A 24,861-nucleotide genomic window follows, 5' to 3' on the forward strand; every position below is an offset into this window, starting at 1 on the left:
TACATATGCATCCCTGAAAAATTGTATAAATGATTATTCGTACATTATAAAGATGTTATATAGTTTTTGAAGAAGCATAAATTCAATTTATTAGGTGGCCAACAAATGCAAAAGGGAGTGAACTTAGAGACCAAAATCACACAATTGAAATTTTAGAGGCCAAAATTGAACAATTTTAAAACGTAAGGGATTAAAATGGCATAATTGAAACTTCAAGAGCTAATTCGTTCGATCTGCAAAATATAAATACTGGACAGAATAGAACAGTCCAGTACAAGACAGAACAACACAAGACAAACGTTTAAGGTATTGAACAAACTTTGTGTTGTACGATGTTTGGTGGACAAAAATATTATTTTGGTATTTTAGACAACTTATGTTGAGGACAAAAAGTTGTCCCGTGATTCTGTGGGGGACAAGAATTTCAAATTTTGTCCCGTCCATTGGCCCACAGTTTCAAGAATAGTTTTAAATGAGTTGTCCTGTCCAGCAAACTCACCCAAAATCACACAATCATAAAACTCAGACGTTAAAATTGCAATTAAGCTTTTATTTTATCTAGACAAAATAGCAGTAGTTTACAAAGTGGGAAAACAGAGAAGGGCCAGCAACAACATTACAAGAAGAAAGAAATGGCGGAAGCAAAGGGAATAGTGAAACACATAGTCCTTGCAAAGTTCAAAGATGAATTCTCTGAACAACAAATCGAAGAACAAATCAAGGGCTATGCCAATCTCGTCAATCTCATCCCACAGATGAAATCATTACACTGGTATGCTCTACCCTTTTCTGTTTTTTTTTTGTTTTCTTTTTCATCCTTACAATTTAACAATTTACTTAGATCACCTCATTTATCATCAATTTCTTCACAAATTACAAACTGGGGCTGCAAAAAATGGACCCATTTCATTAAAAGATTGAATTTTCAGTAAATTCATGTAAGTGAAATCTGTGACTGAAATTGCAGGGTTCTAGGGTTTAGATCTATCAAATTTCTGCATTCTAGTCTCTTTTATTTACAGAATTGATTATGATAATTGACATTAATCTCAGAAAGACTAGGGAAGATGGAACTTAACCAGGTTATTGTGAAAAATCTGCACTTAAATCCCCTTTAATTGGATAAACAACTTACTTTTTAACTTATAGTATAAGTGCTTATTGTATACCGTATTAGTTATTTTTATAATAAAATAGAAAATGAAGCTAAAACTGTTATAAATTATAAACTGTTTTTACAAGCTATCATGGACAGCTTATGTAAATAAGATGAAAATAGCTTATAAATATGTCATAAGTTCTTCCAAACAGTCTCATAAGTACTTTTGTGCTAGTAGATAAACTCATACTATAAGTCAATCCAAGATAGATTCTTACTGGCTTTATGTTATCCTTTCATTATTGTGTATTAATAGGGGCAAGGATATAAGTGCTGAAAACCTGCACCAAGGTTTTACTCATGTATTTGAATCAACCTTTGAGAGTGTGGAAGCCATTGCAGAGTATGTAGCTCATCCTGCCCATGTTGAGTATGCAAATTTGTTCCTTTCTTCGTTGGAGAAAGTAATTGTAATCGACTATAAGCCCACAATCGTTAACCTTTGATTGCTTTGGTTTTGTAATGTCTCTTTGACTATTACTATTTCTGTTGAGAATAAACAATTGGAATTGAGTTCCTCTTATAATAAATGGCTTTTGGATTGTGTGTACTACAAGTCTACAATGCTCCTTGTATTGAGTGATTTTCTATGTTTATGACATAGTAATTACTTAGTTTGATGAGGGTAGAAATTTGATTGGTAGGACAATGCATTCCAAAACTTCTAAAATTAAAATTACCTCTACCATTATACTACTACTTAAAGTTTAATTTTGACTTGGGTCTCATGAAGAAGTTGGACTAGGGGAAATTACTGTTCTGATTATTTTGTTTGTTGTTTGTTGTTTTTTAAAAGATTTGAAGTCAAAGTTTTTTTTAAAAATGTTGGACCGGGGAATAATTTACTTATAATTACCAATCATGATTGTTGGGTTGTTATTGAGTGAAACCTTGTTTTGTTCTTTGTTGAGTTAGTTAGAAAACGGTTACAGTGTAAAGAAGAGAATTCATGAATGAGGGAAAATGATTCTCATTAACTTGCAAAGTAGCATTACAATTGCTTATATAGATGAAGCAAGGCTAAGAGGCCTTTAGCTCAAGCTCTAAGCTAACAGATGATATTTCATCTTTTACTACTTTTTTTTTTTTTGACAAATCATCTTTTACTACTTAGTTACACACAATTAACAACTATAGGGAATTAATACAACTCTTAACATTCTTCTTCTAAACATGGCTTTCCTTGTTATTATGGCGTAAAGGCAGCAAAAGTGTTGATGACCAACTAGTTTTAGCTTACTTTTGGCTTCACGTTTATAGGGGACAAAATTAAATTTTCAGATGTAAAATTGAGTTTTACATGTTTGGTTACTTTTAAATATAGTTAATTTTTCCCCCAGAACTATTAATGCAGAGAAAATTTTACAGCACAAAATGTTAAGCGTTGTGTTGTTGCTCATGTTGATGAGTGGGGTTATGAAGAGAGAATGATGGTGGAAGATTTGTTTAAAAAAGAATCTAGTGTTTGAGTGACTATAATAAAAGTGTGCTCCTTAGTTTCAAAAGTAACTTGTGTATGGTGGGAAAAGCTAGCATTGTCCCATACTAGCATTAGTTAATCAACCCAACCCTAACCTCATTGGTTTGGTTTGGTTTGGATGACTTTTTAAAAATCAACCGAACCAAACCAAACCAAACCAAACCGCATGTATTTTTATCTTGCGGTTAGGATGACTTTTATGCTCAAAACCGAACCAAACCGTACCGTGAACACCCCTGAATACCACCAGCTTTATCTGTCTTAATGGATAAATGGAGGCTCGGTCATACTATGCATAGAGGCCCCCCCTGCATAGAGTGTACCTTTATCTGTAAGCTGTTACAACAAGAATAGAGTATTATTTAATGGATGTCACGCTATACGCATGGATCAAATAATATTATAGATGCAACATTACAACTATATTATATATGAAGTGAAAGAAAGCAGTGAAAAAGGAAGAAAAGAAATGGCGGAAGTAAAAGGAATAGTGAAACACATAGTCCTCGCAAAGTTCAAGGATGAAATCTCTGAAGAACAAATTGATGAACTAATCAAGGGCTTTGCCAATCTGGTCAATCTCGTCCCACAAATGAAATCATTCCACTGGTATGCTCTACTCTTTTCCTCTCTTTTTTATCCCTTACAATTCAACCATTTACTTTATATGTTATCCTTTAATTATTGTGTATTACAGGGGCAAGGATGTAAGTGCTGAAAACCTGCACCAAGGTTTTACTCATGTATTTGAAACAACCTTTGAGAGTGTGGAAGCCATTGCAGAGTATACAGCTCATCCTAGCCATGTTGAGTATGCAAATTTGTTCGTTGCCTCCTTGGACAAACTGCTTGCAGTTGACTATAAGCCCACAATCGTTAACCTTTGATTTGATTTGATTTGGTTTTGTAATGGACCGTTGACTATTACTATTTCTGTTGAGAATAAACAATGGAATTGATTTCCTCTATAAATAAATGGCTTTTGTGTTGTCACTTGTGTGTACTACAGTCTACAACTCTACAATGCTCCTTGTTACATTGAGTGATTTTCTATGTTTATGACAAAATTACTTATTTTGATGAGGGTAGAAATTTGATTGGTAGGACATATCAAACTTAGATATGTGACACAATACAATAAGACCGCGATATATTATTTAAAAATTAAATTTAAAATTAAACATATAAATGCACAATATATAAAAATAACTAAAATTGATAATGATAGTACTAATAAATTAACATTCAAATTACTCAAAATAAGCAAACAAGTGACATACTTCCTCCTCCTCAATGATCGCGCGCGCTCAGAACCTCTCCTCCTCCGTAGTGATCGCAAGCGAGTTAGACTTTTGCATTGCTGTTTCACGCATAACCTCTCCTTCAATGGAGTTTTATAAAGTTGTTTTTGGGAAAGAAGAAGAATAAAGGTTTTGTGATATGAGTGTTTTCTGGGAACTGTTTTTGTTTAATTTTTATCTTGTTTAATTTTTAATTTGTAATGAGTCAACAAAATAATCCAACGTGAAACTTCCACATTACCACATATGACGGTTAATTTTGCTTACAAATTTAGTGAGAGACCAAAATCTACGGGTTTAAATTTTACAGGGACAAAATAGATGAAATTTATTTAGAGGGATTTAAAGTCAAATTCGCTTCAGCAAGGTAGTGCGACAGATAGAGTGTTTGCCTTGTGTCGGAATGAGGATTACGCTACTATAGGTAGAGTGACTACGCTGTTATGGAGTATATGGCATAACCGGAATGATAAAATTTGGAATGATAATGTTAAAAGTCCAAACCAAATTGGTCGGACGGCGTTTGATCATTGGAACGAGTGGTTTGCAGTCCATAAGTTGCGAGGTAACGATAATCATGATGCTCCGCTTGCCAGCACCAATCGGTGGGAAAGGCCTCGTATAGGATGGTTAAAGTGCAATGTAGATGCAGCATTTTTTGTCGGTGCAGGTAGGACCGCGATGGGTGCTTGTTTTCGTAATAATTCTGGTGAGTTTATGGCTGGAATTACGCAGTGGCAGCAACTGACTTTATCAACAGAGGAGGGTGAAGCATGGACATTATTGCAAGCTATGAATGAAGCTAAGAGTAGAGGTTTTGAAAGCGTCCAATTTGAAAGTGACTCTCAAGTGTTGGTTGATGCTATTCGTACCAAACGGCGAGGCAACTCAGAATTTCTTTCAATCGTTAATGAAATTATTCTTGTTATGTTATCATGTGTGAACTTTGAAGTTAAATTTATTATGAGACAAGTGAATTCGGTTGCTCACACGTTAGCTAGGGCGGCCAATTCTTGGACTAGTTTCCATAGATTTGAGATGATTCCTTCATGTATTGAACTTTTGATAAGTAATGAAATGCAGTAAGTTTGTTTGGTTAAAAAAAAAAAAAAGTCAAATTCGCTAGTTTCGGCTGATCAAATTTAGTGACTTTACTAATTTTGTTATTTTTATTATTCTCTCTTAAACTTAAATTAAACAAGGACAAGAATGTAAAATTACTTCATCAAGATGTGTTTGTCATATATGCCGAGTCGGAGAATTCTAGAAGCCTCCATCTATCTTCTATCCATCACCAAATAAAACCCAATCTTAGGGTTTATCCTTTCACAATTTCATTCCATTTCCCAAGCTACAATTTTGATAAGGTACACTACAACCCATTCTTCAAATTTCAATTTTTACTATTGTTGGAGCAACGAATATAATCAATCTTAGAACAAATTCGGAATTCGCACGCTTTACATTGTACAATTGCATAGCTCCAACTGATTCTACTAGTTTAATTTCGTTTTTATTTTTCATTTGTTGATTCAGTTAAGAAGAACACATTTCATCAATGGCGACTACTCAACTCACTGCATCATCGATTTCTACGAGGAACTTGTCATCCTTTGAAGGGTTTAGAACTTCTGCAATTCAATTTTCTCGTAACAATGCTAGAATTGGCATTTTCTCACAAAGATCGTTCCCGTCTATGGTTGTTAAAGCTGCTGCCACTGTTGTTACCCCCAAGGTACTTTCTTTCATTATTCATTTTTATTTTTTCGGTTATGGGTTGTTGATAGTATATACCATTACTCAATTAAGTGTTTTTGAATATAGGAACTTATTGTATAAGAACTTTTATATATAGGCGGTTTCTAAACCCGAATGGGGAGCATGGGTAAACTGTACATAAGCTGATGACTTATGACAATAAGCTATTTGAAAGAGTTTGTGAAAATAAATTTTGTTTTTGACATATCATAAGCTATATAAGTTTTTTCAAGCACTTATGCAAGTGCTTGTAATATAAGATGAGTTCAATATGTTCTTCTTAATGCCATGTTTGGATAAACAACTTAATTTGCGGTTTATAGCATAACTGTTTGCGTTTATATATAAGCTATTTCTATAATAAAAGATCAAATAAAGTTAAATTGTTTTTGTACAAGCTATGGGCCCGTTTGGATTGACTTATTTTTTAGTTTATGCGAAACAACTTATGCAAATAAATAAGTTTTTATGCCTTATTATAATTTTTTCAAGGTAGTTTATGAGAAAACAACTTATAAAGATACTATTTTTGTCGGTGAAAACTTATGAATTAACATAAAACTTTATTTATTTGCATAAGCTATTTTCATAAGCTAAAAAATAAGCCAAATCCAAACAGGCACTATAAGTTAAGTTGTTTTCATAAGTTATCTTGAAAAACTTTTGAAAATAAGCTGAAAACAACTTATAATGTCAAACTATTTTCATAAGTTCTCCCAAACAGTCTCGTAAAATGTATTCTAATAGATAAACTCAAATAAGTCAATCCAAATAAGCCCTTAGTATGATAAATTTGTACATATCTGTCTTCAATATTTTATGGATGGCCTCTAGTTGAATTTAACACGACTATTGATATGCATAAGTCATGACCCATGTGATTGTTTCTAGTATTTTTACCTATATATTTGACAATTCAATGCTACATGTGCCTGATTGTTAATTTCATAATGCAGCATACCACTTTAAAGCCACTAGGTGATAGAGTACTGGTAAGAATTAAGGACGCAGAAGAGAAAACTGTAGGTGGAATTATACTTCCATCAACTGCTCAGTCAAAGCCTCAGGGGGGTGAGGTTGTTGCTGTTGGAGAAGGGAAGACAATTGGGAAGAGCAAAGTGGAAATTAGTGTGAAGGTGATGCCACTAGCTTATGAAATCCTTTTAACTGTTTAATCCTTCTTCAATTTTGAATTTATGTGATGTATTTCTTTTTACAGGCAGGTGCACAAGTTGTGTATTCAAAGTATGCAGGAACTGAGGTAGAGTTCAATGGTTCAAAACATCTTATACTGAAGGATGATGACATTGTTGGTATCCTTGAAACAGAGGAGGTTAAGGATCTTAAACCCTTGAATGATAGAGTCTTGATAAAGGTACGGAACTTTTCAGAGATTTGATTATTTTGATGCTCAAGTTGTCTTGGTGATTTTCCTGTTTAATTATTTGTTTTAACCATATTTTGCATTAAGGGTGTTGCACTTATAGATAATACATTTTCTGCTTATCTCACATGCCTTTAATTTTGATGCTGCAGATTGCAGAAGCTGAGGAAAAAACTGCTGGTGGTTTGTTGCTCACAGAGGCAACCAAGGAGAAACCATCCATTGGCACCGTAAGCTTTCCTATTCTCTTTTTGCAAACAATTGTATAACTTCAAAGTAACACTACTTTTGTAAAAAATTATTTCAGTAGACAGTAGAATAAGTTGAGGACAGTTTAAATGATACTTGCTAGTTTTGTATTTACTTGTTTTATATGGATGCCTGTTGATGCTTTAACATTCTTTGCTTCGGTAGTTTTAGTGAGGTAGTTAATAATCTTTCTGCTCTATTTTGGATTTTACAGGTGATAGCAGTTGGTCCAGGGCCTGTGGATGATGAAGGCAACCGAAAACCATTATCCATTACACCCGGGAATACAGTTCTATACTCCAAATATGCAGGGAATGACTTCAAGGGCAAAGATGGTTCTGACTATATTGCTTTGAGAGCCTCAGATGTCATTGCTATCCTCTCTTAGTGATTAATTATTTGTTGTTTTAGAACCTAAATTTTTGTATGGTTGAGGGAAATTGTCATTTTTTGCAACGAGGTTTGAAGTGTACTAGTTGATTACTGCTATTCCTTGCACAATCTGATTAATATTTTGTTGTATCTGATGTTTTGCATTACTGTCAACACCTTCTCACCGTTTCAATGCACACACTTAGCAGCTGATTGGTGAGGACCATTTTTTCACATCACATACTCCCTCCGGTCATAAATATAAGAGAACATCTATTTTTTAGATACATTAAGAATTCAATATATCTAAAAAGTATATCTTCTTTTATATTTAGGTCCAGAGGAAGTATATATAAACGGATGATTGACTGAATTCTTGTGCTTGAAATTGTATCCTATGAACTAATGTTTGATTAGTGAAAATTATTTTGATACGATTGTGCACAAGAAAACATCAAATTGTTTATAAATTTAATTAGAACTATGTAAGAACAATACAAGAGTCTATGATACGTGTGAAGAGTAACTATAGTTTCAATGCAAACTTGAAAAGTTGATTTTAATTCTTAGGAAAAAGTATTTCTAATTAGTTTCTTAATTATACTCCTCAACTTATTCTACTGTCTACTGAAATAATTTCATAAAATTGTGCTCTTTAAATCCTTGATAAAAACTTACGTGTGATTAAAAATAATTTGCCTCTATCAATTGGTAGAGCTAACCAAAAATGTGCAGAGACCAAAGTCAAATTATGTAACCAAAGTTGAAAAGATTGAAATCACTGAATTGTTCTTCGTAGTGAACTTTTCTGTAACTGCTATACCATACAAGATCAATAAGTTGACATGCATGCAATTGTCCCAGTAATCATTAAATACCTCATTTCCGTATATAACTTTAATCATCACAAGCTTTACATAGAGATAAGTAAAATTTAATCACACACAATAACCATTATATTATACAGTAGCTCCCTATACTGTTGTTCCATGCAAAAATGAAATAGAAAATAAAAAAAACCTAACCAGCATTCAAAAGAAAGGCTGATTCCAGGCTAGGATCTGTAACATTAGCAATAGTTTAGATTCAAGGATCGAAACTCTTTGAGTCTAAATTAAGCTTCTCACTGTTAAAAGAAGTATAGTGACAGAGAACTAGGGTGGTTCAATGAATGTCTCCTTTACATTTAAGATGTATAGTAGAAGCACCAACCAAAGGTTTCAGAGGTTTAAGTTGGTTCTGCACCACTCAATGAATAAGTTGACTGATGCAAAATCAAAATGTCAGAATTTGACATCCTCGTCACCTATTGAACGAGGCTGCAGAGTTATCATCATACTGTCCCCTCCATGCATTGCCACTATCTGTCCCACTGGATGCTTGATTTGGGATTGGAACATTACCACCTAAATCTCCATCCAAGCTCATTTGCTGCACCTCAGCTGATGATAATATCTTTATACTCTGAACACAACTTACAAATTCCCTGCAAGAAATCATATGAAGTTGAAAGTTAAGAAAAACAAACTAAATTTGCATAAATTTTAGCCTACAAACTATCGAGGAAAAAACCACTTACTCCCAAGGGTCATCACCAACAAGAAGAATGTCATTCTCATGATCCACGTATACTAATTTCCAGTCAGTCCTTTGAGGATCTTCCAGTTGCCCTTCAATTCCAAACATTCGTGCCAAATCATACCGCAGTTCATCATATCCCTTGTAGCGGGTTACATCAATACATCTTCCGACAGAGCCACGCTTTTGAACCTACAAAATTTGAATAGCATTTTAATACATTACCTAAAGAATACATTAAAACATAACAGGTAATGCTAAATCATTAGAGGGTGGTAGATATCTAAATAAATCTGCAGTTGTCATATGATTACCGACCTTGGTATATGTTCGCATTCGTTGAGTTTGGTTTGCCCGCACGCCATTGTTCAAAACCCCAGAAGTATCATCAATGCCAACATCATTTGAGCAACCAGGCTTAAAAGCCAAGTCGGGTAATCCAAATGACTGTGAACTGATGTCAGCAGTGGACAGCTCGGTTTCAATGTCTCCTGGAGCACCACAATAATTAGCCAACAAATTTTGAAGATCTTTTTGAGAGTCATAACCCCTAGAAAGCATAGTATCAGACATTAGACCATCAAAATTAGTTTCAAATGGCAGAGTGTTTCGAGGGTTCGATTGGACATCACTTTCCATGCAGAAGTTGGATAATGGCAAACTCTGCTGGACATTACCGGGATCCAGACAGTAAGATGTTCCAGATGAAGCTTCGAGCTGATCAGTAGTAGCCCCTTTATACTTTAGTTGGTCAGGTCCTTTTACATTTGAGAACTCTTGTTTGATATGCATGTCAGACTTACTCTGAAGGTCCTGTGTCAGATTATTGGCAGGCTCCACTACCAAGATCCCGCCTATTGTAGTTTGTACTTGTTGATTTCTTTTCAGGAGATTTGGTTGAGATATCTGGCAGTTATTAGTAGATGGTGAAGTTGAGCATGATGGAGCCTCTCCATCAGTAAGTGTAGAGGGAACTCTAGTAATTGTGCGTGGCTTCTGCGTATTCGGGGTTTGATTCACAGAAAGCTGCTGTGATTGCATAAGAGACGAAGAAGAAAAATTGTTGCTGTTGAGACGCTTCTCCGTTGAAAATGCGTTATTGCCAAGCTGTTGATTATGATGTTGGGATATAGGCATCTGCGGTAATTGCTGGTTTTGTTGGTGAGTATTTTGTTTCTGTAAAAGCTGAGATTGCAAAAGTGGGCCAGATGATGAAAGAAATTGTTGTTGTTGTTGTTGCTGCTGCTGCTGCTGCTGCAATTTGTGCAAAAACTGTAGCTGCAGTTGTTGCTCCGAAGTGTTTTGTTGAGACGTTTGAGTCACTGGAAGATTTGGTGGCACCCACTGTGGCTGGCTTTGCTGTAATGCCTGCAGTGAAGATTGTTGTAATTGTGTTTGTTGTTGCTGCCTCTGTAAGAGACTCGGTTGCTGGTCTATATGTTGATGAAATTGTGAGTCTTGTGGTAGGGATGTCAGTGGGAATGTATTCTTACTGGCTGATTGGGTACTTTGTTGGAGTGGGATACTTCCTGGGAGCAATTGTTGTTTTTGCTGAAGCTGCGTGTAAGCCAGTGTTTGCTGCTGAGCAAACTGATTTGTATTCTGGTTAGAAGCAACTATACCATTATTCAGAATAGCCTGTTGAGATGACTGTGGTTGCTTCTGTGGCTGCTGTCCTAGCTGCTGAGACATTTGTTGTTGCAGCAGAGTCAGGTTTTGTGATTCAGGCAGCTGTTGTTGCCTCTGCTGCTGGAACTGGTTCATCGGTATTTGCGACAATGACTGCAACTGCTGCTGTTGTTGCTGCTGTAGCTGTTGTTGTTGCTGTTGTTGTAAGTTCTGTAACTGTTGTTGCTGTTGCTGTAAGTTCTGTAACTGTTGTTGTTGTTGCTGCTGAGGCCATGATGTTGGGGACTGATGCAATTGGTTGGTTTGATTTGGTAAATTAGGTTTGTTAAATTGAAGACTCGGTGCAGAGAGGCCTGGAGCTTGGAAACTTAGTAATTTGGATGGGTCGTCGGTGCTAAGATTACCATGCAGAGTATTAGATGAGAGCATGGATGGAAAACATCCTGATTGAGCAGCTGAAAACTGATTATTCTGCTGCATCTGCATCCACTGCACTAAACTCAAACCAGGGAAGCCTGAACTTGAGGCGTCCTTCATGCCAAAGTCATCTCCAAGCCAGGGCATAGCTCTCTTGAAAGCATTTTCGACATCAGAGTCGTCATCTGCAAAATCATTTGCAATGATCGTCAGTAGCCACTTATAATCTATATAACATGCTAGGATATGGATAAGATCGAAATGAGGGTTTTATGAATGATACTCTTAAAAAATTGATACTAAAACAAGACTAAACATTTAGCTAGGCAGCAACTTGATTTCATTTTCATAATTCAAGGTTGTTGATTCTAAGAACTGTGCAATTAATGAGAGAACGAAGAACATGATAGCAAGAAATTAATGGAGGGCAGCTAAAAAAATTCAGGTAAAGCTTAACTAATCAATTCAAGAGTGTAACTCTTATTACCTGGCATTCCAGGTTGCCTGGGGAACTTGGGCCTAAAAAATGGAGGTGGACAGATATAGAAAGGAGTCACTACTGGCTCAATGTCCCAAATCGAGACTCTGCTTGGGCGTTCACCAGCTGTTGATTCATCCCATCCAATCTGTAAATAGTTTGAAAATGACCACCTCAATAAGCTCAAAGAAGTTCGGTATAAGTACAGTAAGAAAAGTACTATATTAGACCTTTTAATGATACCTGAAGATTGCGCCATTGTGAATTTTTCCATCGGACAGGATCCAAGTCACTAATTCCAGTAACTGTACCCATATATCGACGTACACCAGACTCCTCCGTTTCAAACATCATTCTAAATCTCATTCCAAGAGAAACTTGAGTGTACATGGCTTTGTTATACTTGGCCAACGGAATAACAAATTCGGAAGGGCTGGCCCTGTTAAATTGACCGGTTTCTGTAAGAGACTGTCACAAATATTTCAATGGATTCCACTCCATGTCATGTATGATAATACGTATACATGCCAAATAGTACCTTGGATTGTAATATATAGTAAATGGACTGTTATTTGCAGCAGCATGAGCTGCAGCAGCTAAAATGCCAATATGCATACTGTCACTAGAGATTACTGATGAAGAAAGCGCTGGCTGCTGTCTATTAGCACGCCTCAAACCTAAAAGCAGTTGCTGTTTTTCATCTCTAAAAGTTATCAACAAAAAATTGCTCAGGAATTGTCGTTCGGAAAATTTATGAAATTCCAACACAAAGATATATATCTTACCTGATAAAAAGAACAGAATCTCCAGCAAAAAGTCTTTTTGTGCTGATAAATACACTCCAACCAGTAGTCAATAAATGCCTCTTTGGTTGTCCTGTAGCCAATGTACTATCAATTTTAGAATTCAAACTTCGTAAAATATAAATTATACAACTTTATATTCATAATTTCGTGAAATCTAATGACTATAAAGAAATATGGCAATGGAAGAAGAATATGTAAGAGTGCCAATACCCCGATAAATATGTCTAAATGCCCATGTATTGTCATGCAAATCTTTAGCAACAAGCTCCTGAGCGGGAGGTTGCATTGAAAAATCCTATAAAAAAACAGATGGTCAACATAGACAAGAAAAAAGATGGACCACATAAACCTCCACTAAATTTTGCTAAAATGACTCAAGGAAAATGAAAGTGTTGTATACACACCAAAGGCGGGAATATTTTCTCAGCTGCTCTACGAGGAACAGAAAATCCTCCATGAGTGCTTGTGTCACTAGCTGTTAGAGTTTTGCAAAAGAATTCCGTAGGTTGACGGTTTTGTTTGAGACCAAAATCTGATGCCAGTATTGCTTCCTTGTCATACTGCAGAAGAGGCAAACGAGACAATCTTTGGTATAATTACTCATCATTTGCTTGGGAGAGGATATCAAAGAAAATTACGGAACTAAAGCATGGATGCAATAACAAATTCTTAGATTGAACATATAACCTACTTTGTTTACAGGTTGAAGGGTCATCTGTGCATAGACCTCGTCAGTTTCAGGATCAGCCTGTTCCAAAGTAAACAAGAACATCAATATATGTGGATAATATTCTTTTTCACAAATTTTCATTATCGCATAACAGCCATGTCCCAAGCAGGGCCATTGAACCAAGAGAAACTGAAGCAGTAAAATGACCAGAAGGACAGTACTGCATAATATTTGTCTATCAAAAATATAAACAAGCGAAAAGTGCACCTACATGAAGAGCAACATTGTGAAGCATGCAAATCAACTTGGAAGGAAGGTTAGGGTAACTAGGTATGAAGTCGGTCTGCTTTTGCATAGAAGCTGCAACCTGAAAGTTACAGTAATCAAAGAAGACTTTCTATCAGCAAACAAATACAAAAACATAAGCCACACGACGGTGACGCTCATACAATTCATAGCTTAAGAAACATACTTGCTCACTGTGTCCTTGAGGGAAATAAACCACAAGGCTACCGACAGGAGGCAAAGAAACCAAAGGTCCGGCACAAGCATGCCATAACTCTGAATTGATGGTCTTCCTTTCCCCTGATGTCAAAACAAACATAATATTACTCCTTTGAACAGAAATACACAAACATGTTTTCTCTTTACTGTGTGATTGGATAGAAAGAAAAGAAGATAAAACTTAACTATAGAATCCATTTTTTATAAAACACAACAAAATATAATTTCAAGAGGTGAAACAAACACAAAACTTTATGTCACGAACAGTCTTATAAATTATAATATAAAGAATATATAGAAAAAAAAGTTCTTTAGTGCCAGATTTAAAGGAACAGATCTTGCATTTTCTTAGAATAGCATATTATCAGTAGATCCATAAAGAATATACTGAGAAGGTCATCAAATCTTCAGGTGAAAATCATTTTCTTTCTCAAATTCTGACTACATACAATCAGAATCAGATTCTCACAGAAAACTATCACTCAAACATATGAATACTTTTCCTTGTTCCAATGAAACTTCGCCACCAACAACCCCTTTTTCGCAATTTACGGTATTGTTACTACACTCTACTGCAAACCAAACTAATATGCTGGTTTTTCAAAATACGTAAACAAGTCACACACGGACATTAATCAAAAGCAAATTAGACTTTTACTTCAATTCAGAAGAGAATAAAAAGTGACATAAAGAAAAATATGAGAAAAAAATATACAACATTAAAGACCAAGGAAAATCAAATCATGGTGAAAATAAAATATCAGCAACAAGAGAGTTGAGATTAAAAAAAAACTTATCTTCATCATTTTTCAGAAGAAAAATTAGCCATTTATTTCATTCATGATATCAAAGAAAAACATTTAACAGACACCCATGTTTAGGACAGAAACATTGTCCTAGGCTAAAAAAAAAAAATTGACATATAGAAAAAAGCTATTAAATCAATTCAACAACATAAAAGTAGCATCTTCCTTAAAAACAATCTAAATCACTGAGCAGGACCATGTTTCATGGGATAAAAAAAAAAGAGGAAATAGAAAAATAGAAACACAAACACAAAGAAATAGAAGGAAAGAACTTACCATCTCCAGAATTAGGCAAGTAACCATTGGATGGAGCCTTCATTAGGACCTAAGAAAGCAAAGAAGACTCCAAATTCTAAACAAATTCAAAACTTGGCTTTTTATAGCAACAAGATTTGACCTTGTTGCTAAAGTTTTCCACACAAGAAAACAATACTGACTAACTGCAATTCATTCTCTTCTTCCAATAGAATCAACAAAAATATGACCCTTTTACCCTTTTCACTGAAATGCAACTAATTGATAACTTCAATTTCCTTCACACAGCACAAGTTTTCCAAATTGAATATCCAAAAAAATGTCACTGTATCAGGTGGCAAATCTCAAATAAAAGAGAATCCCAGAAAAAGAAATTTTGTATTTGGACAAACCCAAACGCCAAAAAGAGCAACACTTTCAGCTTAAAACATCCGCATCAGCAAAATCTGTGCAGAAGAAAAAGTATTTCAATAATAGTAACAGTAAGTAATAAAAGAAAGTAAAAAACCAAAACAAGTGCCACTTTGCAAAAACTCACCAATAAGATCATACAAATAAAAAAAAAATGAGCTTGTAGCTTGGAATGAAAAGAAAGAAAAGTGGGTAAAATGGAAGAGTGGAAAAAGGGTAGGTAGATAAATAGTGTTTTTTTTTTTTTTGGGATTGAGAAAGCAAAAGGATGATGAAGCTTGGGATCAAAGAAGAGAACTAACTGGTTTGTGACAGAGGCCAAAACAAAAACAAAGACAGCTTTTAATGTTTATGTTATGAACTTATGTGTGTAAACTGAGCAAAGCCGTCTTTTGAAGTGAAATGAATTACGGTTAAAAGGACAAGCAAAGAAAGAAGGATAATTTTGTAAAAAAATAGAAAGAAATAAAAGATAGTGAGTCGTTATTGAAGTTGAATTTGGTAGATAGATTACGGTTTGATTCCCTACGATTGCAATAGTCTGAAACCACTAACTGATTTTCGAACTAAATTAGACGGTTTAGTGGGTCGGATACATGTAATAAAAATAATAATACTTTCTTCGATCCTTAATATAAGAAACAAATTACTTTTAGATTTATTGAAAAATTAATGTATTTAGTCTATATTATAACCAAATACATTAGTTTTTTAATAAACTTAAAAAGTAGGTTTTTTCCTTGTATTAAGTATATGAAGGAATAATGGGTGGGATGAGTAGCTGAACTGTGCTTAATATAGTTGAGCTAGGATTTAAGGAGCAGGAGATCCAGGATTCAAGTCCTGACAAAGGAGAAAAAACTAACATAACATTGTAATAACAACTAACATTACTTATATACTAAGGAATAATAGAATTAACCTTACTTAATGTTATCTTATTCATTCACTAAAAAGTAGGTTCTTTATTCAGTCACTACTATTATTTATTTTTTAACTAATTTATTATCCTATTATGATTTTATTCAATTATGCGCATTAAAATTCTTTAAAATGTATTTTTTTTTGGACAAATTTTTTAACATGTATTTTTAGAACAAGTAACAGTAGTATTTGTATTTGCCATGATGCTAACTTTGCTTAATTCCTTTTATCAAAAATATAATTTACTTGCTTAACTAGTGACATTAACATAGTGGTGAGTTTTTATGTGGCTAACCTTTTACCCAATATTGGTGATTGATTGGGTTGACACAATATTCGTAGTGATTTATCTTTCTTGGGGCCTTTTTTCTTTTGTCAAAAAGAAATCTTGTGGTGTTTTTCTTTTTTGCTAGTGCACTACGAACGTGTCATGTCATGGTTCAATTCAAACTTCAAATGAAAAATGTCCATGCAAGTGAAACTTTCCTTCCGGTTCCTCGGTAAAAATTCTGATAATTCTTGTTCCCTATATGAGTGAGAGACGCAACCTCTTTTGTGCTAGTCCAGTAAGACGAGGTGAGGGTGTCTTGTTGGGCTGCTTCAGGTACTGGTTGAGTAATATCTCTTGGTATGCTCTCATTACTACTTGTTGAGTACTTCTGATACTCTTGATTTGTACTCTAACAACAAAGGGACGGAGGCACATAGGAGAGAGTGTGGGCACATGCATGCACAAATTTTTTAGGAATTTTTTTATATATAGCATATGGCTAGTGTTTCGGGGCACTAGTTAGCAATAACAAGACTTTAATTTTATTTAGCAATAAGCAAAGGAAATATTTTCCAAACGAAAGTCAGGTATAGAGCAATCATCACAACTCATAATACTCAAACATTTAATAAATGTAGAAGCATAAAATTGTTTCCATCTATGAAAAAAGATTTTTTGAAATGCTTTCTAGTGACCCTTAATTTAAGGCCTAGAATTTCATATTACCATCTAAGTGATAGTGACGAGATTAGGAGTTTTATTTACAAAGTGCTCTTGTCAACTAAAAGAGTTATGAAATCGTATGAGAGATCAATGTTTAAATGATTGTTTAATTACTTGTATAGAAATAGATGTTTAATGTTTTTATTGAGATTAAAATGATCAAATCATTCAATATTTTATTTTCAAAAGATATACACGGGCACATATACATTTAATGTTGCAAAGTTATGTATATGGTGCCCCCACTATTCAAATTTTTTGGCTCCGTCACTACTAACAATTATTATTTTTTATATATTCAAAACAAAAAATGAAAAATGTCTATGAGTATAAATAATTTTCCTTCATAGTAACAGGTTTCCTAAAAATAGCGTTTAAAAATCTAAAATACTATCTCCATCTCCGATCTTTCATGAATTACTCTTATCCACTGCTATTTTGTGAAGCTATAAAATAAGGGTGTATTAGATTGAAATTTTATGAGACAATTTTGACAAATTTTTTTTTGATGATTTTAAAAAAAATTGTTGGATTATATTGATTTTGTGAAATTTTAAAGATTTTTTTACAAGATTTTTTTTACCATCAAAACTTTTAACACATGATTTTGATGGATTTATAACATGGATTTTTAAGATTTTAACGTACTTTTTGATTGATTTACAAATTTCTATGGATTTTTGGTGCAATAAAAAATAGTGAATAAAAATGATAATAATAAATAAACAGAAGTGCTAAATGGTACGAGTAGTCAAACACAAGAATTGCAAGAAACATGACGTGTCATTTTTTAATTAGTGAAGAAGCTTTTGTTTTCTTATTTGGTGAAAATCATGGGGGGCATGTGTTCATGAAAATAAGCCTTCTTGTGTTTCTTGCTTTGACTAATTCGTGCCTTTTATCATTTTCCATAAACAGATTATAAGATCTGAATAAAACAAAATAATCAGTAATCTTCATAAAATAGCATAATCTACTTCCTTCTCTCGCGTTGATTGAATAGAGATGGAGAAAATAATAAATTAATACAAAAAACAACCGATGAATAAAAAAACGTTAAGAGTTAAAAATTGTATTGGGTTATCAACGTTAACAAATGGATTAATTTTATTTTATTTTTTATTTACAAAAGCAAAGTGAAATGGATGCTCAAGGCAATACAACAAGACAGAAACCAAGGAACCCTTTGCTATACATATATGATATATGCCTTTGTCAAAACACCACATTCCCCTCTATTTTCTAGGAATGCTGGCAACTGGATTAATAGGAATATGAACAATTGTCCACAGCCATTGATATTGATAGTATATATGAACAATATATAGCAAGGAGTGAAAGGTGAAAAGAAAAAAAAAATCCTGAAATTTAGTGACCCCAGCAGAAAAGTAGTTTTTGGGAGAGTATCAAAAGTCTTGAGGGTTTGTGTGAGATTGTTAAATAAGTCTAGTATTTATATTTTCAACTAAAAAGTCTCGTAAAATCCACTCCAAAAAAGAATCTATCAAAATCTATGTATTTTGAATATCAAAAGACATTTTATAAGGCTTGGGAAATTTTAATTAAATACCAATAAATTTTGTTGCCCTAAAAAAATAATCTTAATTACCTTAATTGAATATCACAATAAGGTTTGGCTTGAAGAAACACATCCCTAACTTGTACGGTTGTACCTATCTTGATCATGGATTTAATCCATTGATAATATTCAGTTTACATTAAAAAAAACCACAAAAATTTATTTATATTTTATAAAAATCTTAATTGAATACCGCTTCCTAACTTAGTAGCTTTGATCAAGATAAAAGTAATTCGTTGTAATTTTCTCAATATCACATCTCATGCATTCACTTATTTTCTTATTGTGGGGGGATGGTAAATTGTGCGAAAGAACTGAAAATTAATGTATCAAAACTGGACCAAATCATCATATAATGTTTAACCACTTGAATTAAAATCCGGTTAGTATTTGTTTAATTTCAAATTAAGAAAGTAGTAATTTTTAAAACATTGCTAAAGAAAACCCAAAAGAAAAGTGGCGTCCATGTGATGTGAATGTGAGTGATTGGTGTATTGTATTCATTTTTGGGTCATAATTTTATCATTTTATAGGTTTTATTTTATTATTGTATTATTATTTTGTTACAGGATTATTCATTATTGTTTGCTTCTTTCTGAGATCCTTCTTGGATGTATGTTTGGACCCACACGATTGTAAAGCCATTTGAAAATTTCTCAACGCACCTCAATATTTCTCCCCCACTTTCTAGCGCACCTAAAAAAATTCGGAAAATATGTTCCGAACTGTTTTTTAGTGTAAAATTTACACTATAAAAAATTCGGAAAACGTTTTCCGAATTTTTTGGGGAATGGGGGAGAAAGTGGGTGGGTGCGTTGAGAAATTTTCAAGCCATTTATCAATCGGAATATGATATTTGATGTTTCACTAGGCCCGAAAGTTATATGCATAATGCATGTTTTGGATTATATTATTGGTTTTATCTTATGATTCTATTTGATAACTTTTAAATAGTTAATGCATTTGTAAAAATATTAGGTTTCTGAACCAAAGTTTTTTAATTGAATTCTTGAATTTTTAAATAATTTATAATGGAGGTTTCAATAATTCAATTGATAATTTGCTACATTATTGCAGTCACAACATCTGTGATCGAAACAGGTGATTAGGACGGTGTATATCGTACATATATTAAAAAAATTATAAATAAAAAATATTAATTTTAAAATTTATATCGTTCGATCTCAATTTAACAATTATATATATGCTGCAAATACGTCAAAATAATATGTGTACGTGCATGCACATGGGAGTGTCCATATTTGCCTACAAAAATAATAACAAGTGGCGGAAAACTTAGATTTAGTTGATTCCTCTTTAAATTTTGTTGTCTTAAAAATTAAATTAATTATAACATATGTTTGATCAAACTCACTAATATGCTGGTCATTCACCCGTAAACAATTCAGATCATCAAGTATTTTTGTATTTTTTTGGTAACAACTATGAAACATTACATGATTTTTTTTTTTGAGTAAGCATTAAATGCATGATATATAGTTAGTATTTGTATAGACAATGACTGACATATGCAAATCTTTTGGATGAATGTACATATATTAAACCACCGTAACGCATGTACTACTCCGTCCCAAAATATAAGTAAAAGGAGGTTAACAAAAGAGAGATTTGATGTGAGGTTTTTTTTTTTTTGAAAAAATTAAATTAATCCATCCAAATTCATCCAAATTGGCACCAAAGAGAATCGAACCTGAGACTTTAAGGATGAGTACACTCTCAGGTCTCAGGTCAATACCACCGGACTAACCCATGTGGGTTAGATTTGGTGTGGGGTTAAAAGTCTTTAATGGTTTTTTGTAGTATTCCTTCGATGATTTGGGTGTGACAACACACAAAGATGCTTTCGTGTTGCACCTCTGGACGTGCACTAGCCACAAATATTAGTCATATAATAAGATAAGACTCACTTTTAAATATGTTTTTTTTATTTACTTATACTTATTTATTTATGTGAATACTATGGTTTTTTTTTTATTAAATGTGAATACTATAGTTAAATGCATGCATAATTTTTATGTATTTACTATTTAGCTATAGTATTAAAAAAAAGTTTTAAAGTGATTTCAATAGAACAAAAAATTCTTGATTTGTTTAAGTAAATTTTAAAATTATTTTAATTGTTTTTAAAGAAAGAATTAAAATTAAATAAACTCATTCTTTTGGGGCCGAAGCCGTAAAACTTGCTTCGTATATCTTAGGGAAAAAGAGCGATGTTACACTTAATGTCACACTTTTATATTTATATTTTTAAAACTATATAATAATGGAAGAAATGGAAAGAATAGGAAATGGAGAGGATCTTAACTCGTAAACGAGCTACATGCTCTAAGTTTATCTTTTGTTTACTATGTATCAATCTTTATTACAGTATTTTTTAATTCATGTGTAAAACTCTAAAATGATCAATATTTTGAGACGGGAGTACTAATAATTAAATAAATATTTTTGTCCCCTGTATTTGAAACACCCCACACTTGTTTTAAAATTCTCTGAACCACATACTCAATGTCTATGCATGCTTGTTTTTCATCTAAAATAAAGTTTGAAATAAATGAATAATAATGCAACATTAATTAAGAGAATTTTATCATGGGTCATGTTAACATTAGGACACAGTTAATAAATTTAAAATTAGAAATTTATATTTAATAACATAAGAGAATTTAATTTTTGAAAAATATAATACATGCACAAGTTTTAAATTAAAAAGTTATATTTTGTCTAAAAAAAAATAAAAATAAAAAAGTTATATGGAAAATGTTAACGAGTGTCTCCAGATACTCTTTAAGGATTTTTTTTTGTTTACTCTTTAAGAATTTTAAATAGTACTCCCTCCGGTCCTTATTATAAGGAACACTTTGGGAAAAAAATTTGGTCCTTTTTATAAGAAACTTTGACCAATTTTCAAATGTTCTAAATGTTCAATTTCACTTATGTCCTTATTTATTATGAAAGAGAATTTAAAAATAAGTAAGTTAGTTGAATAAATAGTAATTAAATAAGGGTAAACATGGAATAAATTTAAATTTATAAGAGTATTAAATGAAAATAACTATGTTAAATGTGTTTTCCTTGGTCTGTGTGATTTTTTCAAAGTGTTCCTTATAAAAAGGACCGGAAGTTTTTAAGAAAATTTTATCAAAATTTGTAAAGTCAACGCATTGAAAATTGAAATGTTTAATTTTTAAAATAAATAATTTCTTTAATTATAATCTTTAAAGAGTGTCCTAGATCACTCATTAGCAAGACCCTTATTATATTTGCATTTTTAATATGTGTTATGAATCAGACATATTAACATTTTCCTTTTATCATTTGTGAGAGATTGTGGCCATTTAAATAAGTGATCAAGTGTTTCATTTTTAACTTTTACGTATGAAAAAAATTTCTATTGAAATTGCTTAACAAATTCTCCGTCAGAAATATGTCACTCTTGGAAACTTCATAAGTATATATAAATATTATGGTAATTTTTTTACATTTTATCGGAACTTGGATTATGAATCTCGAAATTCTTTAACCATTAACTCAACTAGTTAGGAGTAAATCAGTTAAACTATCCACCCCAATTATTATCGGTCTTCACGTGGAAATGTGATGATTGATGTGTTTACTAAGGTCATGATCATCTCCTAATGTTGCGGAACATCATTAGATTAGGTGTTTTTCTTACTTTTAATAATTCCATATAATATTCAATATTCAATATTCGTAATAGTATTGAACTTCACACAATCAGTTTTAAATTATTGAGATGAGATGGGACTATTTGTTTAGATTGTTTTGCAATTAAGTATATAGAAAAAACCACAATAGCAAATTGAAATGAAATAACAATATATGTGGATTACTATAATGAATAAAACAATTTATTTAGTTCTTTTCTTAGCAACATTTATTAATCCGATTTACAATACTCCAAACTCGTTACAAACAAATAGTTTCAACACTTTGGATACACTAATTTGAAAAAACATGTTTGTTATTTCTCTCAACTCAATCGATAAACCATGATCATGATCATCTTTTTATAATGGGTATCTATCACCTCTAAAACGCTTGCTTCCCATTAAAAAAATATATTATTTTGTCTCGCAAGCTTAGCTCAGATGATAGTGCATTGCATTATATATGCAGGGTGGCCGAGATTCGAACTCTGGTCATCCCATTTATCTAAAGTGAAATTTCTAACCATTAAACTACTTAAGAAAAAATCATTTTGTTCGAACCAAATGGATCAAGGTTAGTTCGGTTTTTAAATAGATGTATTTGGAAAACTATATAGAAGAAATTAAAGATTACACAATTAGTTTGTAAATACTAAAATCCCCATTTACTATAGCCGGTTAATTTAATCATAAGGATATGAGTTGTAAGAGATATTTCCAAAATATATAAACTTGGAAATAAACATTGTTTTACTGGTTATATAATTATGGTTGAGAAATATATCAGAACTATTAAACTGGTCTAGTGGTTGTGCGTTGAAGGAATGAATTGGAGGAACATGGTTCAATTCTTGCCTCTTGCTGTTTTGCGTTTTTATTGTCAATTAATTTGAATTATCATGATTCAAATTTTTAGCAAAAACGGTTGAGGCAGGAGTTGAACATGGATCAGTTTGTTGAAGGTTACACACACACACCAATAGACTAAAGCAACGGTTACTGATATATTTTGAATTGTAACCGCTAATAACGGTTATTTGGGAGAAGTTATTCTCTTGATCAAATCATGGTTATCTCTTTATAAATAGAGAAAGTTGGAAACAGTAAACATAAGAAAACTGACATAATCAAACCAAATTCTCTCCCACTTACATTTTCTTCTAAATCATCCTTCACTTCATTAATGCATGAGTGAATTGTTGGAATCATATTTTTGTAAAATGTTATCAAAGATATGCTTGTTGTGTTAGTGCAAACCACTACAAGGTGATCAAAGTATCCTGCAGGGTATTCGCCGTACATCCCAATTGCATCCAATACACATTATTGGTGGGGGCGAATAGAACCTAAAGGTTAGTGTGAAAACACGCTTTGATTCTTTACGTGCATCCATCGGCGACATCTTCTTTGTTCAAGTGTTGTAGCATCTTCCCCAACAAAAATCTCCAACAATCTTTAGGTTCTATTTTTCTTAATCAATGGCTGCATCACTCAAAGAAATGACTTCTGATTTTGTGAAATTGGAGAGGTTTGATGGAGGCCATTTTAACCGATGGCAGAAAAAGATGAAATTCCTTCTCACAACCTTGAAAGTGGTGTATGTTCTGAATACCACAAGACCAACAGAGAGGGAAAATGAAAGAATTGCTGAAACAAGAGACAGACAGAAGTGGGAAAATGATGATTACATCTGCATGGGCCACATTCTCAATGGATTATCAGACTCACTCTTTGACATCTACCAAAGTAGCGGTTCTGCAAAGGAACTATGGGAGAAATTGGAAACAAGATATATGTTGGAAGACGCTACCAGTAAGAAATTTCTTGTCTCTCAATTTAATAATTATAACATGGTAGACTCTAGACCAGTGATGGAACAATTATATGAACTTGAACGAATTCTGAACAACTTTAAGCAACATAAAATGCATATGGATGAAACAATCATTGTTTCTTCCATAATAGATAAACTTCCTCCATCATGGAAAGATTTTAAAAAGTCCTTGAAACATAAGAAAGAAGATATTTCTCTTGAGCAGTTAGGAAATCACCTTCGTCTTGAAGAAGAGTATCGTAAACAGGATGATACTAAGAATCAAAACGCTCATGAGAAGGTATATGTTTTGGTGGATGGAAAGTCTAGTAAATCCAAGGATAATATGGATATAGATGGAGAAAATGTTCATGACAACAACAATGAACATGGACAAAAGAAAAGAAAGAGAGGAAGTTGCTTCCATTGTGGCAAACCGGGACATTTCAAGAGTGAATGTAAGTTCTTGAAAAAGTTGAACAAAGAGAAGAACTCTAGTGCACAAGAGGATCATCTTGTTGCATAGAAGTCACTTCTAGAAATTTCTCACCCTTAAGAATATATAATATGTACCCGATGATGGGAATGTTGTAATTTAAGTGTGT

The 24,861-nt window shown here is 32.9% G+C and overlaps 4 protein-coding genes across 4 annotated transcripts; 3 read left to right on the forward strand and 1 right to left on the reverse strand.

Moving 5' to 3' along the window:
* The first annotated feature begins 502 nt into the window (after window positions 1-502).
* On the forward strand, window positions 503-1,709 carry LOC123909661 (stress-response A/B barrel domain-containing protein HS1-like). The gene is made up of 2 exons (XM_045960535.1): window positions 503-772; window positions 1,416-1,709. Exons 1-2 carry the CDS (start codon window positions 633-635, stop codon window positions 1,603-1,605), a joined length of 330 nt encoding a protein of 109 aa, XP_045816491.1. The 5' UTR covers window positions 503-632; the 3' UTR covers window positions 1,606-1,709.
* Window positions 1,710-1,852: 143 nt separating this feature from the next.
* Window positions 1,853-3,678, forward strand: LOC123909662 (stress-response A/B barrel domain-containing protein HS1-like). Its single transcript, XM_045960536.1, has 2 exons — window positions 1,853-3,248; window positions 3,337-3,678. Exons 1-2 carry the CDS (start codon window positions 3,046-3,048, stop codon window positions 3,524-3,526), a joined length of 393 nt encoding a protein of 130 aa, XP_045816492.1. The 5' UTR covers window positions 1,853-3,045; the 3' UTR covers window positions 3,527-3,678.
* A 1,486-nt stretch (window positions 3,679-5,164) lies between these two features.
* LOC123910312 (20 kDa chaperonin, chloroplastic-like) lies at window positions 5,165-7,853 on the forward strand. Its single transcript, XM_045961410.1, has 6 exons — window positions 5,165-5,307; window positions 5,477-5,675; window positions 6,655-6,834; window positions 6,918-7,073; window positions 7,235-7,312; window positions 7,546-7,853. Exons 2-6 carry the CDS (start codon window positions 5,499-5,501, stop codon window positions 7,717-7,719), a joined length of 765 nt encoding a protein of 254 aa, XP_045817366.1. The 5' UTR covers window positions 5,165-5,307; window positions 5,477-5,498; the 3' UTR covers window positions 7,720-7,853.
* A 774-nt stretch (window positions 7,854-8,627) lies between these two features.
* LOC123907923 (auxin response factor 19-like) lies at window positions 8,628-15,795 on the reverse strand. Its single transcript, XM_045958383.1, has 14 exons — window positions 15,385-15,795; window positions 14,868-15,292; window positions 13,754-13,866; window positions 13,553-13,648; window positions 13,303-13,359; window positions 13,016-13,171; window positions 12,822-12,906; window positions 12,591-12,681; window positions 12,344-12,508; window positions 12,049-12,244; window positions 11,815-11,953; window positions 9,600-11,512; window positions 9,283-9,473; window positions 8,628-9,189 (listed from the first exon to the last, which is right to left on the reverse strand). The coding sequence occupies exons 2-14, from the start codon at window positions 14,908-14,910 to the stop codon at window positions 9,006-9,008; spliced, it is 3,429 nt and encodes a 1,142-aa protein (XP_045814339.1). The 5' UTR covers window positions 14,911-15,292; window positions 15,385-15,795; the 3' UTR covers window positions 8,628-9,005.
* Between the last annotated feature and the right edge of the window lie 9,066 nt (window positions 15,796-24,861).

The sequence above is a fragment of the Trifolium pratense genome, linkage group LG2 (assembly GCF_020283565.1).
Source record: "Trifolium pratense cultivar HEN17-A07 linkage group LG2, ARS_RC_1.1, whole genome shotgun sequence".
NCBI classification, from domain to species: domain Eukaryota; kingdom Viridiplantae; phylum Streptophyta; class Magnoliopsida; order Fabales; family Fabaceae; genus Trifolium; species Trifolium pratense.

Coding starts and splice junctions, on each gene's coding strand:
- LOC123910312 (XM_045961410.1), top strand. CDS start 5,499: ATGGCGACTACTCAACTCACTGCATCATCGATTTCTACGAGGAACTTG. Junction 5,676..6,654: donor CCACTGTTGTTACCCCCAAG/GTACTTTCTTTC, acceptor TTCATAATGCAG/CATACCACTTTAAAGCCACT. Junction 7,074..7,234: donor ATGATAGAGTCTTGATAAAG/GTACGGAACTTT, acceptor TTGATGCTGCAG/ATTGCAGAAGCTGAGGAAAA.
- LOC123907923 (XM_045958383.1), bottom strand. CDS start 14,910: ATGAAGGCTCCATCCAATGGTTACTTGCCTAATTCTGGAGATG. Junction 12,509..12,590: donor GATTCTGTTCTTTTTATCAG/GTAAGATATATA, acceptor GATAACTTTTAG/AGATGAAAAACAGCAACTGC. Junction 11,513..11,814: donor CAGGCAACCTGGAATGCCAG/GTAATAAGAGTT, acceptor ATGATTTTGCAG/ATGACGACTCTGATGTCGAA.
- LOC123909662 (XM_045960536.1), top strand. CDS start 3,046: ATGCAACATTACAACTATATTATATATGAAGTGAAAGAAAGCAGTGAA. Junction 3,249..3,336: donor CAAATGAAATCATTCCACTG/GTATGCTCTACT, acceptor TGTGTATTACAG/GGGCAAGGATGTAAGTGCTG.
- LOC123909661 (XM_045960535.1), top strand. CDS start 633: ATGGCGGAAGCAAAGGGAATAGTGAAACACATAGTCCTTGCAAAGTTC. Junction 773..1,415: donor CAGATGAAATCATTACACTG/GTATGCTCTACC, acceptor GTGTATTAATAG/GGGCAAGGATATAAGTGCTG.